Source organism: Bos grunniens, chromosome 18, assembly GCF_055505025.1.
Source record: "Bos grunniens cultivar Pamir isolate PY7600 chromosome 18, Bosgru_T2T1.0, whole genome shotgun sequence".
Lineage (NCBI taxonomy): Eukaryota > Metazoa > Chordata > Mammalia > Artiodactyla > Bovidae > Bos > Bos grunniens.
This window is the reverse complement of record NC_141182.1, coordinates 22399572-22415076: the sequence shown is the minus strand read 5'-3', so window position 1 is coordinate 22415076 and position 15505 is coordinate 22399572. Positions and strand designations below refer to the sequence as shown.

Sequence of the window (15505 nt, the reverse complement as noted above, 5' to 3'; positions counted from 1 at the left end):
TGAAAGAAGTCAAATACAAAAGGTCACATATTGCATGATTCCGTTCGTATGAAATGTTCAGAATCAGCAAATCTATAGAGACAGAAAGTAGATGAGACAGAAAGTGGTTGGGAAACTTGAGAGTGGTTGTTCACAGTTTCAGGGTTTCATTTGGGGGTAATGGAAATGCTCCGAAATTGAATAATGGTGATGGTTGTACAATCTTGTGTATATTCTAAAAAAAAAAATCACTTAACTGTATATTTTCAAATGATTCATTTTATGTTACATGAATTATATCTCAATTTAAAAAACCCCCAAATGGCCTGGCTTGCATCTTATTTTTTATATTTGCACCTTGCTGAGCAAAAATTTAAAGGAGAATGCTTTAAAGTTAAAAAGCACACTTCATTCTGGAAATGTACTTCATCTCCCTGAGTTATCCTTCACCCAACCCAGTGAGACTTCTGCTCATTGTACATCCCTGTGGGTATACACAGTCAAGTCAAAACCTAAGATGAAAAATATGGTAACTTTGAGTAATGTTTAGTAGATTTTTATTTCTATTTTAAACATAAGCATTGTCTGGGTGTGGCTTATATGAGGTAGGCAACAGTGTTCAATTAAGGAGTTTTCAACAGCATGGCAATGTTAGATTTCAGAGACATCTACAATTAAATACTTTCCAGGGAGGGTTAGAGCAAAGGGCCACTCTTGTGGTCATGACAGCTTTACTACTTTCTTTTCCACTGCTTTCCATAGCCTCTTTCTAGGAATTTGCTCAGTTCTCATCCCCAGATAAACTTAAATTGGCTGCTGAGCACACATTAAGAATTTATCTGATGCACAGCACCTCACACAGTATTTTATATCGAATAGGCATACAAAATACACAAAAATGCCCAGGATTTTCCTGGTGGTCCAGGGGTTAAGAATCCACCTTTCAGGGGATGTGGGTTCGATCCCTGGTGGGGGAATTAAGATCCCACTTGCTGCGGAGCAACTAAGCCAGCACACAGCCAAGTACTGAGCCCACGCCACAACTACAGAGTCCATGCACTGCAACAAAGAATCCGGCTTGAAGCAAGGAAGATCCCTTGTGTCGTAACTAAGACCCAAAGCAGCCAAAGAATAAATTTGAAAAATGTATTTTCTAAAATGCTCATTGAATAAAATCATCTTTCTGAAAGCAGAAGCGTAGGATGTTCCTCTGAAGAAGAGCACAGAGGTTTGCGAACACCAGTGTCGCTGGTCAGAAACCAGGACAATCAGTGCCCAGAGGAAGCTGGGAGAGAGTTTTAGATAGATTGATTGCTTAGTTGCTCAGTCACGTCTGACTCTTTGCGACCCCATGGGCTGTAGCCCACCAGGCTCCTCTGTCTGCAAGACTTTTCAGGTAAGCATACTGGAGTGGGTTGCCATTTCCTCCTCCAGGGGACCTTCCCGACCCAGGGGATGGAACTTGCATCTCCTGTGTCTCCCAGATTGAAGGTGGAGTCTTTACTTGCTAAGCCATACGGGAAACCCCTTAGACAGATTACTCTTATCAATTCACAAGTAAAGGAACATATAGCTTGAGACTGACCCATTGTTGGCTCTAATCAGCATTGCTATGACGTTTCTTTGAAAAAGGGATAAAGAAAGGAATATACATATCTACTCAACTAAAATTAGGCACTTTCTTATTTTTATAGGAAAACTGCCAAGTATGGGAGTAAAACAGTGTGCGAGAGTCACAATAATATTTAGTATCAAAAAAAAAAAAGAATGTACAACATTCAGTGGCCAGTTGCTGAAACGGATTGCAATTTTTTTGTAAAGCATTTTTGCTAAAGCTTGACTTAGTTACATTCTCTCAACTAAGCATGCAAGCAGGAAAAAAAAATAATTTGCTTCACATTCTGACATGTTCAAGGCAAAGGAAGCCCATTCCTTTCCTTAAGCTGACTACAAATAATTATTCCATAACAAACACACCCTCAGATTTTTCAGTGATCTAGGCAAGACGTCAGGGATTTGAGTAAAATCAACAAAGGCACTGATTTTTTTCTTTTTTTTCTTATTTAGAAAAACAATTCGGGCCTGGACATGGAACTGTACCTTTTCTTTAGTGCACTTTTCAAATGATAATTTCTTCCACTGTCACCATTAAATCTTAATCCATTCCAGCTCCTTGCATGGGTCATTGAGTCTATATGTACTGCTGTTATTTTAAAATGTTTCCCCTTGGTAGGGAAAGAGGGGGAGAAAAGATGTTGAGGGCCAGATGGGCCTCTTCACAGTTCATTTATCAAACCTAATACGCTGGGCTCCACCCTCCTCTCACTCACTACCGCGGTTAAACTTCCATATAATTTGGTAATCATTTTCATTATCAGAGAGTGACCCCTGAGCAGCCGATCCCGGGGATACCCAGCCCTTGCAGCTGCTCTTTTTCTGCCTTTTCCTACAGTAGACCTTAAGAACCTTCGAGTTTATTAGCTGCAGACTGACCTTCGGGCTGCAGAGGTCAAGAAGGGGTCAGATCAGAGGGCTTGGCCAGTTCTTTAAAAGCTATAACAAGCTGTCCATCAGGCGGAGTGGACTGTATAAACAAAGCCAAATCTTCAGAAATTCGGTACCACTTCTGTTAACACTTACCCTGCATTCACACGGCTTCTCCCGATGTACTTGGGATCTTTCAACTCCAGGGAAGTGAATAGACAGCCCTAATAAGCCTATTTGGAGAGGGTTGTTTATGGGATTACCGGGCTTGGGGAAGGAAACCCACAGGACTCAGATATGCCTCGAGAATCCCAGGGTCGTGTGACACTGTGACAAACTCAGTTACTCCGAGTCACGCAGAATTGACACTTTCCTCCAAAAGCCAAATTACAGGGAACATATGCTTTCAGTTTAAGAGACTTCAGGGCATCCCAAACAATGGCTTGGCTCCTGGCCCTCGCAGAGAGACAAATATTTGAAAACCAAGTTACGAGTTGCGGGGAAGACAGTCTCCCTAATACCGTTCACATAAACGAACCTACTGAAGCCTTTATTACAACAAGACTTCCACTAAAGCTAGCACCAGCTGCGGAGTCTCAGTGACCTAAATTTCTCCAAGTCGTACTCTTTCTAACGCATTCTCTAAGGTGCAGTATCAGGTAATTAGAGTCATCTGTATTTAACTTTCGGAGGAAAAAAGAAAAAATTTCTATTATCTAAATCTCACGGATCCCCAGATAGCTCGGGTGAAAAGTAAAATACTGTAAGCCATCGCTTGGCCTTTGGCAAGCGCTAATTATTATCTGTCAGAGTACATTCTTCCTCATGTAATTCCGAAGTACACAACAGGCCCACCTCTGAAACCCAGGCCACTCTGGGTTGGTGCCAGAGAGGGTGTTTTATAACTTTCACCACTGCGCGCCTGATGGCCACTCCAGGCGATGCCCGGTTCCAGACGGCCAGGGGAAGCTTTGATGAGGAAAAGAAAGGTGGATGGTAACCGTCTGTTTATACAGACCGCATGGACGAGTCTTTTAGATAGATCAATGGGATGGGAAACTTCAAATGGGGCTGGCAGAGGGGTGGGGGAGGGGGGTTGGCAGGGGGAGGATTACGGTTATTGAATACTCTGCGGACACTTCTGAGCTCTCAAGACACTGCCCTCTTGAAATTTTCTTTCAGGTGTTTGGTTTTAAGGAGGTCTGCAGAGTGTCAGCAGCTAAGCTCTTTCTTGTCTCCTCCCCTGCCACAAAGGAAACTCGACAAGTTTTGTTTCAGATGCTAGACTACATCAACTTCAGCCCTGGCTCCAAGTCCTGATTAAATTGTTAGCAGTTAAGGGCCAGAAATGCAGCAACCAGACTCCTTTTAAAAACAGGCCACTTCTGGCCACGCCGTCTGATGACTTGGTGTATTAGGAAATTATTGTTAACAAACCGAATGCACTCAACAGAGGCAGTCCGTTCTCGTTCTCAACATTTTCTCTAGCTGTGCTGTCTGGTTGTGGGGATGGGAGAGGGTTCACAGGGGAATTGTTTCCTTTCTTTTCTTTCCTTCTTTCTTTCTCTCTCTCTCCCCTTCCCTCCCACCCATCCTTCCTTCTATCTTCCGCTCTCTTTCTTTCTTCTTTTAATATATATTTTTTAGATTTTTTTTTTAATGTGGGCCATTTTAAAGTCTTTACTGTATCTGTTACAATATGGCTTCTATTTTATGCTTTGACTTTTTAGCCTCAAGACATGTGGGATCTTAGCTTCCTGACCAGGGGTCGAACCCATACACCTTCAACTGGAATGCAAAGTCTTAACCACTAGCCCACCAGGGAAGTTCTTTCCTTTTGTATTTAATAAGAATCACCAGGGGAATTCCCTGGCAGTGAAATGCTTAAGACTCCAGGCTTTCACTGCTGAGGGCCCAGGTTTCATCCCTGGTCTGGGAACTAGGATCCCACAACCCTCACAGCACACCCAAAAAAAAAAAATCACCAGGGGAAAAGATATAAAAGGTCAAAGAGAGAGAGCAATCTCTTAGATGTCCCCCCAAGGATATTCCACTATTTCATAAAATATGCATACTTTAGTGAATATACATATTTAAATTGTAATAGAAAGAAACATTTTTAATTAATTATTGAAACTTCAGTTGAAAATCATTTCATGACTATAGTTCAAACTGTCATGCTCCCTAACCACACTACAAAAAGGTGGTAAGGGGGAAAAGTGACTAGGAATTTTTAAAATCATGGTTTCAATCATGGTTTCAAAACCATGGTTTCAAACCATGATTTCATGGTTTATTGTTTCTAAATTCAGAAACAATATGCATATGTGAAAAAGCAGCTTTCTGATACCGAAACATAATGGATAGTTCCTACTCTTCACTGTCTCCTTTTTTGGAAAATGCTCATCTTCAGCCTTGTTCAAGCAAATCTATTTTTATGATAATTGTTACTAGTAAAGCCATTAATTATTATAAATTCTGTTGCATGAACTCATTTGGAGAATATTATGGCTATCAATAAATGTTCTTCACTCCCAGGCACACAGAATTTTTAAGCATCGAATAAGACTCGGACGCAGAATCCAGCATAATTTTTCTGATTCCTCTCCTCTTGCTCAGAGACTGATGGTAATTCAACAACACGAATTACACATCTAAAGGATAATTTTAACATTTGAAGGAACTGGTTCAAGGCTTCTACCAGCAAAGCATTTTTCAAAGAAAAGCAGGATAACATGGTACTTAGCATGCAAGAATCCATTCTGTAAAAACTGATGATCTACAGACACTTTTTACCAGCCACAGCTGTCTAACCACAGCTAAGTCCATGTGCACAGAAATGAGGCTGAAGCCAAAGTCATTTCTCTTTGGTCAGTTCTGAAAACGGGGCTGCTGCATAGACCGAGTGCAAGCAAGCTGCCTCCCACGTGATGTAAGAACACTGTGAATTTCCTAGACACCTGCCCCAGCTAAACAGCAGTGTTGACTTTTAGACGGTTGATTAAAAGGGTTCTTCAGCATCAGGTACTTAGATTACGTTATGCTCAAGATGTAAACATTTATGCTAAATGCTACACTCGAGGATAAATCATATATGCATACAGATGACATCATGGATCACTGCAATTAACACAGGTACCATGTGCAGGAAAGAAAACTTTGGCTGAAAGCATCTGTCACTTGCTTCTTTTTTTTCATGGCCCCTCCACACTGAGAGGGATGAGGCCAGCCGTCAGGAAGGGCTTCCCCAAAGAAAGCCCTCATTTTCCAGGGACAACAAATCCCATTTCGTAACAGAACAAACCTGGCATGCCATTCTCTCCTCAGGTTCTGGCGAGTGGTGATCGAGGCGAGGATGGATGTCAACATCTCATTCTTTTGTTCCATGGGGACCCCCTCTCTTCTAACTTCGCGAAGCACAGCGCTTGTCTAGAAGAAACAATCCCCAAAAAGAGAAAGTGAAAGTGAAAAATTAATAATGAAAAAAAGCCCATAAGCAAATAAGGACAGTAAATCAATGGCTTTTTTATTACAGTTCCCCTGCTAACAAATCAATACAGTAAATGATGGTCAAAAATGGCCAGCATATATTTTGTACTTAATCAATGTACATGGCACATAAGGTAAACTCCAAAGCTCCATTGCCTTAAGTAACACATCAAGACGCTGTGCATTCTCACTCTAATTTTCTCGGTGCACCAATGATTTTTTTCCCTGGCAACTGCCGACCACGAGCTACTATTAGAAATTATTTTCACGTACACTTCACTGTGTGTTGTGTGTCTGGCCTCTTAAAAAAGAGCAGTCTCTGACTTTCCCTCTCTGTTTCCTGCCAACCAGCTGAGGCTTACTGCACTGCCTTTCTTATTTGAATCATTAATTTCTATTTCCAGCCATGCCAGGAATTTTTTCTTTTTTTTTTTTTGGTTCACTCCATTTTCCTTGCTTGCTGCAAATCAAGAGCTTACAAAGAAAGGAACACTAAGAGCACAAGAATCAAAGAAGAGTATATCTCTATGAATATCTTTCCAGGTTTGAAAATCCACCGCATACTTCAAATAGTAGATACAGGGATTCATAAGCACGGTAGACACATGATTTGGGGAAGAATCTGCTACTCCATGGTTATGGCTATGGTCTTTAAAAAAAAAAATTAGGCTCACAGGTGAGTACAAAAACACTCGAAATTTAGATGCTGCTTTTTTAAGTAGTTGAAAAGCAAGCGCATCACACCTGGGTCACTCTAATAAGTAACGTTACATCGAAACTCAAATTTGACATTGTCATTTCAACTTTACAACTCACCTCTGTAGGGTCTTATTTTAAACATGCAAATGTCTGTGACACTAGAAAAACAATTAAGAAAACAATGGAAAGTATTCTACTGGTACTTGAAATCTGAGTGAGCAAAACACCTTTCAAGTTCTAATCACAGAACTCTTTTTCAAATGAAAATTTACCTTCACATATTAACAATTGGGGTAGAAATCTCTAGGATTTATAAATGTTGTTCTTCATGAAAGGCTGGTGGGGTGGGGGGCTTCTTTGGAGATGTTATAACCAAAGCAATTCTGCCACTTTCTCTGTTCTAATCAGTCAGTGTATTCCTTACTTTGGAGTAGGAAATGGCAACCCACTCCCGTATTCTTGCCTGAGAAATCCCATGGACAGAGAGGAGACTGGCAGGCTACCATCCATGGGATCGCAAGAGAGTCAGCCACGACTTAGTGAGTAAACAGCAATTCCTTATGTAACTGATGCCCACACCTTCGCTGACATGAAGAGCACACTCAACATCTGATTCTCACGGATCTTGAAATACCACTTGCTTACTCCTCTATAACATTTTACACTGTATGCTTAATATCTTCAAGACAACCGTGAGAAGAGGTGTGACAAACACTTGCAGTTTTCGATGCCCTCCGTCCATACCCAGTCCCCTTTCCTGTGACAGCATCTAGATCTCCTTGTGGGCGAAGTCTTTTATTGCATGTCATCTTAGAGGGACTGTCACCCAAAGCATTCTGCTCTCCCCCACCAAGGATGTGGGCCAGGCTGGCCTAATTTTCTTTTCCAGGACTTTAGACACTTGAGATGACAAAGAAAGTTGGCGGGGGGGGGGGGGGGGCGTTGCGGAATGTAGTAGCAATTTATCTATATTCCCACAGTTCCTACCACCCATGGTCCTCAAAGTATTCCCGGCTTCCTGAAATTTGAGTCTCTTTTTTTCATATACATAATCAAATGTATTTCTTCTTAATTGACGGAGAATTGCTTTACAATATTTTATTGGTTTCTACCAAATATCAACAAGAATCAGCCATAGGTATACATATGTCCCCTCCCTCTTGAACCTCCCCCCCACCACCCTCCCCATCCCACCCCTCTAGGTTGTTACAGAGCCCTGGTTTGAGTTCCCTGAGTCATTCAGCAAATTCCCATTGGCCATTTTATATATAGTGGTGTATACGTTTCCATGCTACGCTCTCCATTCATCCCACCCTCTATTCCCTGCCCACCCCGTGTCCATAAGTTTGTTCTCTCAAACTCTAGAGTTTCCTTGGACAACTTTAGTTATCCAACATCCTTTCAATAAAGTCCCACTTTGTTCAAATTCACCAGAATCATTTTCTGTTGCTTACAATCAAACGTCCTAACTGATACAAACAGGTAAGACAGGAGAGACTTCGCTGGCTGCTCCAGTGGTTCAGAATGTGCACTTCCAGTGTGGTGGGCATGGGTTCAATCCCTGGTCGGGGAACTAAGATCCTGCATGCTGTGTGGTGCACCAGAAAAAATAAATCAAAGTGCAGACCTTACAGATCAGACAGGAAACAGTATGTCCACTGGAAAGGATCCACAATACTCTGCCAAGCATTAGTCAGGAAAAGGACCCTATCTCTGCCTCCTGGACCCAGAATGACAGCTACTCTACTGGTGATATAACCAAATGCATACGAAGCTTCTAGGGCTTCCCTCGTGGCTCAGACGGTAAAGAATCCGCCCACAATGCAGGAGACCTGGGTTTGATCCCTGGGTTGCGAAGATCCTCTGGAGGAGGGCATAGCAACCCACGCCAGTGTTCTTGCCTGGAGAATCCCCATGGACAGAGGGGCCTGGTGGGCTATACTCCACAGGGTCGCAAAGAGTTGGACACGACTGAGCGACCAAGCACACACGAGCTCCTAGGACAATACTTGTGGCCCCCCAGCACCGGGAGGAATGCTGGGTTTCTCTGCTGCTACTGCTGCTGCTGCTGCTAAGTCGCTTCAGTCGTGTCTGACTCTGTGCGACCCCACAGACGGCAGCCCACCAGGCTCCCCCGTGCCTGGGATTCTCCAGGCAAGAACACTGGAGTGGGGTGCCGTTGCCTTCTCTGTGGGTTTCTCTAGGTGATTCTAAAGCATGACACCCAGGCTCCCAGTGTCTAAAGCAGGGGTTGTAAATTCAAATACTGACTAGGACCAGAAAGGTAACAAGAGTAAGTTAAGCAAGGTTCCTGAAGAGAGCATGTGCTCTGTCTAAAAAGACAGTCGCTACTCAGCCTCAGCCCCAGGCAACTCTGCCATTCAGAAAAGCTGTTTTGGTGGGGCCAGATTCATGAATTTTCAAAATAAACAAGAACTCTGTTCTTTTTTTAACGTGAAAATTCCTAATTTTAAAATGTCAGAAACTAATTATTTTTTAGTTTTTAATTTTATACAAATTTGATTTTTTTTTCAATTTTTATTGAAACATAGTTGACTTACAATGTTGTGTTAGTTTTAGGTGTACAGCAAAGTGAATCAGTTATATATGTATTTTAACATTCTCTTCTATAGGTTATTACAAGATATTGAGTACAGTTCCCAGTGTTATACAATAGGTCCTTGTTGGTTACCTATGTTACAGTAGTGGGTAAATTTTAATCCCAAATTCCTCACTTACCCATCCTCATCCCCCTTCTCCTTTGGTAACCGTAAGTTTGTTTTCCATGTCTGTGAGCCTGTTTCTATTTCATAAATGTGTTCATTTGTGTCATAGTTTAGATTCCACATGTAAGAGATATCCCATGATATCTGCCTTCATCTGACTGACTTAGTATGACAATCTCTAGGTCCATTCATGTTGCTGCAAATGGCACCATTTCATTCTCTGGCTGAGTAATATTCCATTGTACATACATCACATCTTCTTTATCTATTCCTCAGGTGATGGACACTGAGGTTGCTCCCATGTCTTAGGCTGTTGTAAACAGTGCCCCTATGAACACTGGGGTGCATGTATCTTCTTGAATTAAGTTTTTCCCCAGATATATGCCCAGGAGTGGGACCACAGGATCATATGGTAGCTTTATTTTCAGTTTTATTTTGCTTTTTCTTTTTAAGGAATCTACATACTATTCTCCATGGGCTTCCTTGGTGGCTCAGCAATAAAGAATCTGCCTGCCAGTGCATGAGGTGGGCGTTTGATCCCTGGGTCAGGAAGATCCCCTGGAGAAGGCAATGGCAACCCACTCCAGTGTTCTTGCCGGGAAAATCCCATGGACCGAGGAGCCTGGTGGGCTACAGTCCATGGGGTCGCAAAGAGCCAGACGTGACTGAGCGACTAAACATACAGTTCTCCATAGTCACTGCACGAACTTACAGTCCCACCAACAGTGCAGGAGGATTCCTTTTTCTCTGCAACCTTTCCAGGATTTATTATTTGTAGACTTTCTGATATTGGCCATTCTGACTGGTATGAGGTAATACCCCATTGTAGTTTTATTTGCATTTAATACAATTTTTAAAGGTTACTTTCCATTTACATTTATTACAAAATATTGGCTATATTCCCTGCATTATACAATACATCCTTGAGCTTATCTTATACCCAGGGGTTTGTACCTCCCACCCCCCCATTCCTATATTGCCCTTCTGGCCCCCCAATTTTTTTTAAATACCATGTGGGCTAAACAAGAAACAATGGCTAAACGGAACTCAGGCAGCTGCTAATTTGTGGCCTATAGTGTAAACAATGTCTCATTTCAGAGAGGTCTTGGCATCAATGGGGACTCTAACAACAGCATTGCTCCTTGTCTGTGATACCCCCCGTCAAACACTGAAAGCCAGAAGGGACCTCAGGAAGTCATGCAGTTTATCACCATGCCTGTTGGTACACATTATTTTACCAAAAAGTGCTTCACATGGAAAATAAAACACACATCTAGGTGGCTCCAAAGACATGATGAAAATAAAATTATTTCTCTATTTGACTTTTTCAAACAAGTCGTTTGTCTCTTCTTGGCCTTTCATATCGTTTACGTTTTATCCAGAAGCCCTAGTTTACCATGAATCCTGAAGAGGAAGGGTTGAAGAAAGCTGAATTCATGGGGGCAGAGGATCCTATTTAGTTTCGACTGTATCCCCACTGCTCCCCTAATGACTTTTGATAAATGCTCGTCAAACTGGTAATAAAAGTAGGAACTGGAAAAACAAGCATTGCAAAAACAAAGAGCAACGGAAGACTGTCTTCTTTTAAGAAATTACTATTATAGAGTCTGCCTTCAATCGGAGAGACCCGGATTCAATCCCTGGGTCGGGAAGATCCCCTGGAGAAGGGAATGGCAACCCACTCCAGTATTCTTGCCCGAAGGACCCCATGGACAGAGGAGCCCGACGAGCTATATAGTCCCTGGGGTCGCAAAGAGTCAGACACGACTGAGCAACTAACACACACACACACATTATTATTATTATTACTACTTCATGAGTTGATAAAACTCATAGAAGCTGAGAGAGTCACGTGCTCCACCACGGAGCTCTTGTCACTTCACAAAAGGACTCACTTCCTGGTCTGTTTAAACAACTAGTTCTCCTCGTTCTGAGTTTCCCAAACTTTAGTCATTCTAGTTCATCTCATAATTCTTTTTTTTTTAATTGATTAATTTATTTTAATTTGAGGATAATTACTTTACTGTGGTGGTTTTTGCCATACAGCGACATGAATCAGCCCCAGGTGCACACGTGTCCCTGCATCCTGACCTCAGAAAGTCATACAGTTTACGACCATGTCCTCAGGTACATATTATAATAGAATACCCATTATTTGTGTATAAAGTATTAATGTCTGTGTTCAGTCGCTTCAGCTGTGTCTGACTCTTTATGACCCTATGGACTGCAGCCCGCCAGGCTCCTCTGTCTATGGGATTTTCCAGGCAAGAATACTGGAGTGGGTTGCCATTTCCTCCTCCCGGAGATCTTGTATTAATACCTAATATTTTTCTTTCAATCGACTTATATTTTAAAATATAAAATGAATTCTCTTCAAAAGAAAAATGGAAGACCAGTGCTACTTGTCATAAATGAGAAGATAACCAGAAAAATAATATATTAAAAACAAAGTTAAATGTTCCTCTCATTCTCAGTTCAGTTCAGTCCTCAGTCGTGTCCGACTCTGTAAACCCATGAACTGCACCATGCCAGGCTTCCCTGTCCATCACCATCTCCCAGAGCTGGCTCAAACTCATGTCCATCAAGTTGGTGATGCCATCCAACCATCTTATTCTCTGTCGTCTGCTTCTCCTCCTGCCTTCGATCTTTCCCAGTGTCAGGGTCTTTTCCAATGAGTCAGTTCTTCGCATCAGGTGGCCAAAGTACTGGAGCTTCAGTTTCAGCATCAGTCTTTCCAATGAATATTCAGGACTGATTTCCTTTAGGATTGACTGGTTTGATCTCCTTGTAATCTCCTCTCCTTCCAGACGGATATTATTGTTGCTTGCTGCAGGTTCTGAGGCTGAAGCTGGCTTCTTCTTTGTAAAAGAGGACATGAACGTGTATGGGAGAACGTAGAGACATATGAGTCTAAATGAAGACCTCCTGGACACAGTCACAGAAATAGAAAAGGAGCTGAAGATGTAATCACCTTTTCTGAGTGACTCTCCGTATGTGTAGAGTCCTGGAATACCACCTAGCATCATCCCAGGTCTGCACCCCTGCTCGGGATGAACTGCCATGCTGCACCAAGCCGTTTTGCTCCAGAGTGTCCAACTTTTTGCGACACTACGGACTAACCCGCCGGCCTCCTCTGTCCATGGGATTATCCAGGCAAGAATACTAGAATGGGTTGCCTGCCCTACTGCAATGGTTTTTCCATACTTCACAGATAAATCGCTTTTCTCCCTAAAGGTATTCTTCTATGAAACTCAATATATAAAACAGTTTGAAGCTTTGAAGGTATGGAGGACTGGAGGTTCTCCCCTTGTCGTGGGGTATCTCTTCAAAAGTCTAAGGAACTGTGAGACACAATTTGCCAACCTCAAGCCAACGGTGTTTAAAACAGCATTTAAGTGTTCAAAAGTTTATACATCTGTTTGCTGGTAGGAATGCAAAAGACTGTCATTCTAGTAGAGAGTTTGGCAGTTTTTTATAAAGTTACACACACACTTAATATTATCACCAGCAATCCCATTTCTAGGGCTTTACCTAAAGAAATAAACACTTACATTCCCACAGAAACACATATATAGATGTTGATAGCAGCTTTATTCATAATTGCCCAAAACTGTAAATAACCTAAATGTCCTTCCTTAAAGGGCAAGTGGATAAACACACCGTGATACAATGGAATACTCCTCAGCAAACAAAAGTGATGGGTAATTGATACATGCAGCCCACTCGAATGAATCTCAACATCATTATGCTGAGTGAGAGAGGTGACGCTCCAGAGATAAAAAACACAGCCTGATTCCATTTACTGGACATTTGGAAAAAGCAAATTATAGGGACAGAGATCAAATCAGTGAAGGAATTTTAAGAATGATAAAACTAGTCTGCATCCTGAAAATGGTGGTAGCTATAGGAGTTTAGACATATGTTAAAACTCACAGAACTGTATATCCAAAAAAGTCAATTTTATCATATGTAACTTTTACAAAATTTAATTATAAAAGTTCACTTTTATCACATTTTTAGGACAAGAAAGAATGTAGATAACATGTTTACATATAAATATATTTAAAAGAGAAGCAGTTAGTAAAAAATACAGAAAAAATGTATCTGGGTTACAAAACAAATTCTGTTACAAATTTTTTTTTAAGATATTGGAAAAAGCTGGCTGAACTTAGATTGAGCATTCAGACCCTAAAATAGAGTATTTCATAAAATTTAGAGTGAAAAGAAGTTCTTTCACAAAAGGAAATCTCAGAGTGTCAAAGGGCATTCTTTTTATAAAAATTGTGGTATTTTAATCCTTATAATAGTGTTGGCTCCACAAGGGTTTCCTTCCCATTTAGGCCACCACAGAGCGCTGAGTAGAGTTCCCTGTGCTACAGAGTGAACTACGTCCAGTGTGCTATACCGTGGGTTCTCACTAGTGATCTATTTTATAGTACGGAATATTCTGAATATTCATTGGAAGGACTGATGTTGAAGCTGAAGCTCCAATACTGTGGCTACCTGATGCAAAGAACTGACTCACTGGAAGAGATCCTGACGCTGGGAAAGATTGAGGGCAGGAGGAGAAGGGGATGACAGACGACGAGACGGCTGATGGCATCACCGACTCAATGGACATGTGTTCGAGCAAACTCGGGGAGATGATGGACAGGGAAGCCTAGCGTGCTGCAGTCCGTGGGGTCACAAAGAGTTGGACACAACTTAGTGACTGAAGAACAACAAAAGTGTATATATGGGCTTCCCAGGTGGCGCTAGTGGTAAAGAAGCCGCCTGCCAATGCAGGAGACTTAAGAGGGCTGGGTTTGATCCTTGGATTGGGAAGATTCCCTAGAGGTGGGCGTGGCAACCCACTCCAGTATATGTCAATCTCAGTCTCCCAGTTCATCCCATCACCTCTTTCCCTTTAATATCCATGTAAGAAACAACAGAATGGGAAAGACTAGAGATCTCTTCAAGAAAATTAGAGACACCAAGGGAACATTTCATGCAAAGATGGGCTCAATAAAGGACAGAAATGCTTTGGACCTAACAGAAGCAGAAGATATTAAGAAGAGGTGGCAAGAATACACAGAAGAACTGTACAAAAAAGATCTTCACGACCAATGTGATCACTCACCTAGAGCCAGACATCCTGGAATGTGAAGTCAAGTGGGCCTTAGAAAACATCACTATGAACAAAGCTAGTGGAGGTGATGGAATTCCAGTTGAGCTATTGCAAATCCCAAAAGATGATGCAGTGAAAGTGCTGCACGCAATATGCCAGCAAATTTGGAAAACTCAGCAGTGGCCACAGGACTAGAAAAGGTCAGTTTTCATTCCAATCCCAAAGAAAGGCAATCCCGAAGAATGCTCAAACTACTGCACAATTGCACTTATCTCACACGCTAGTAAAGTAATGCTCAAAATTCTCCAAGCCAGGCTTCAGCAATACGTGAACCGTGAACCTCCAGTTGTTCAAGCTGGTTTTAGAAAAGGCAGAGGAACCAGAGATGAAATTGCCAACATCAGCTGGATTATCAAAAGAGCAACAGAGTTCCAGAAAAACATCTATTTCTGCTTTATTGACTATACCAAAGCCTTTGACTGTGTGGATCACAATAAACTGTGGAAAATTCTGAAAGAGATGGGAATACCAGACCACCTGAGCTGCCTCTTGAGAAACCTATATGCAGGTCAGGAAGCAACAGTTAGAACTGGACATGGAACAACAGACTCGTTCCAAATAGGAAAAAGGAGTACGTCAAGTCTGTATATTGTCACCTTGCTTATTTAACTTATATGCAGTGTACATCATGAGAAATGCTGGGCTGGAAGAAGCACAAGCTGGCATCAAGATTGCCGAGAGAAATGTCAATAACCTCAGATATGCAGATGACACCACCCTTATGGCAGAAAGTGAAGAGGAACTAAAAAGCCTCTTGATGAAGGTGAAAGACGAGAGTGAAAAAGTTGGCTTAAAACTCAACATTCAGAAAACAAAGATCATGGCATCTGGTTCCATCACTTCATGGGAAATAGATGGGGAAACAGTGGAAACTGAGAGTTTTTTTTTGGGGGGGGGGCTCCAAAATCACTGCAGATGGTGACTGCAGCCATGAAATTAAAAGACGCTTACTCCTTGGAAG

General features: G+C 41.8%; 1 protein-coding gene across 13 annotated transcripts in view; it reads right to left on the bottom strand.

Annotated features, from left to right (window-relative positions):
• The window catches only part of FTO (FTO alpha-ketoglutarate dependent dioxygenase), a 422958-nt gene that overhangs the window by 179723 nt on the left and 227730 nt on the right, over nt 1-15505 (bottom strand). For all 13 annotated transcript variants that reach the window (XM_086350693.1, XM_086350688.1, XM_086350689.1 and 10 more), the window contains one exon: nt 5768-5892. In XM_086350693.1, coding sequence (XP_086206819.1) covers nt 5768-5892 — 125 coding nt within the window. The remainder of the gene's footprint in view (nt 1-5767; nt 5893-15505) is intronic.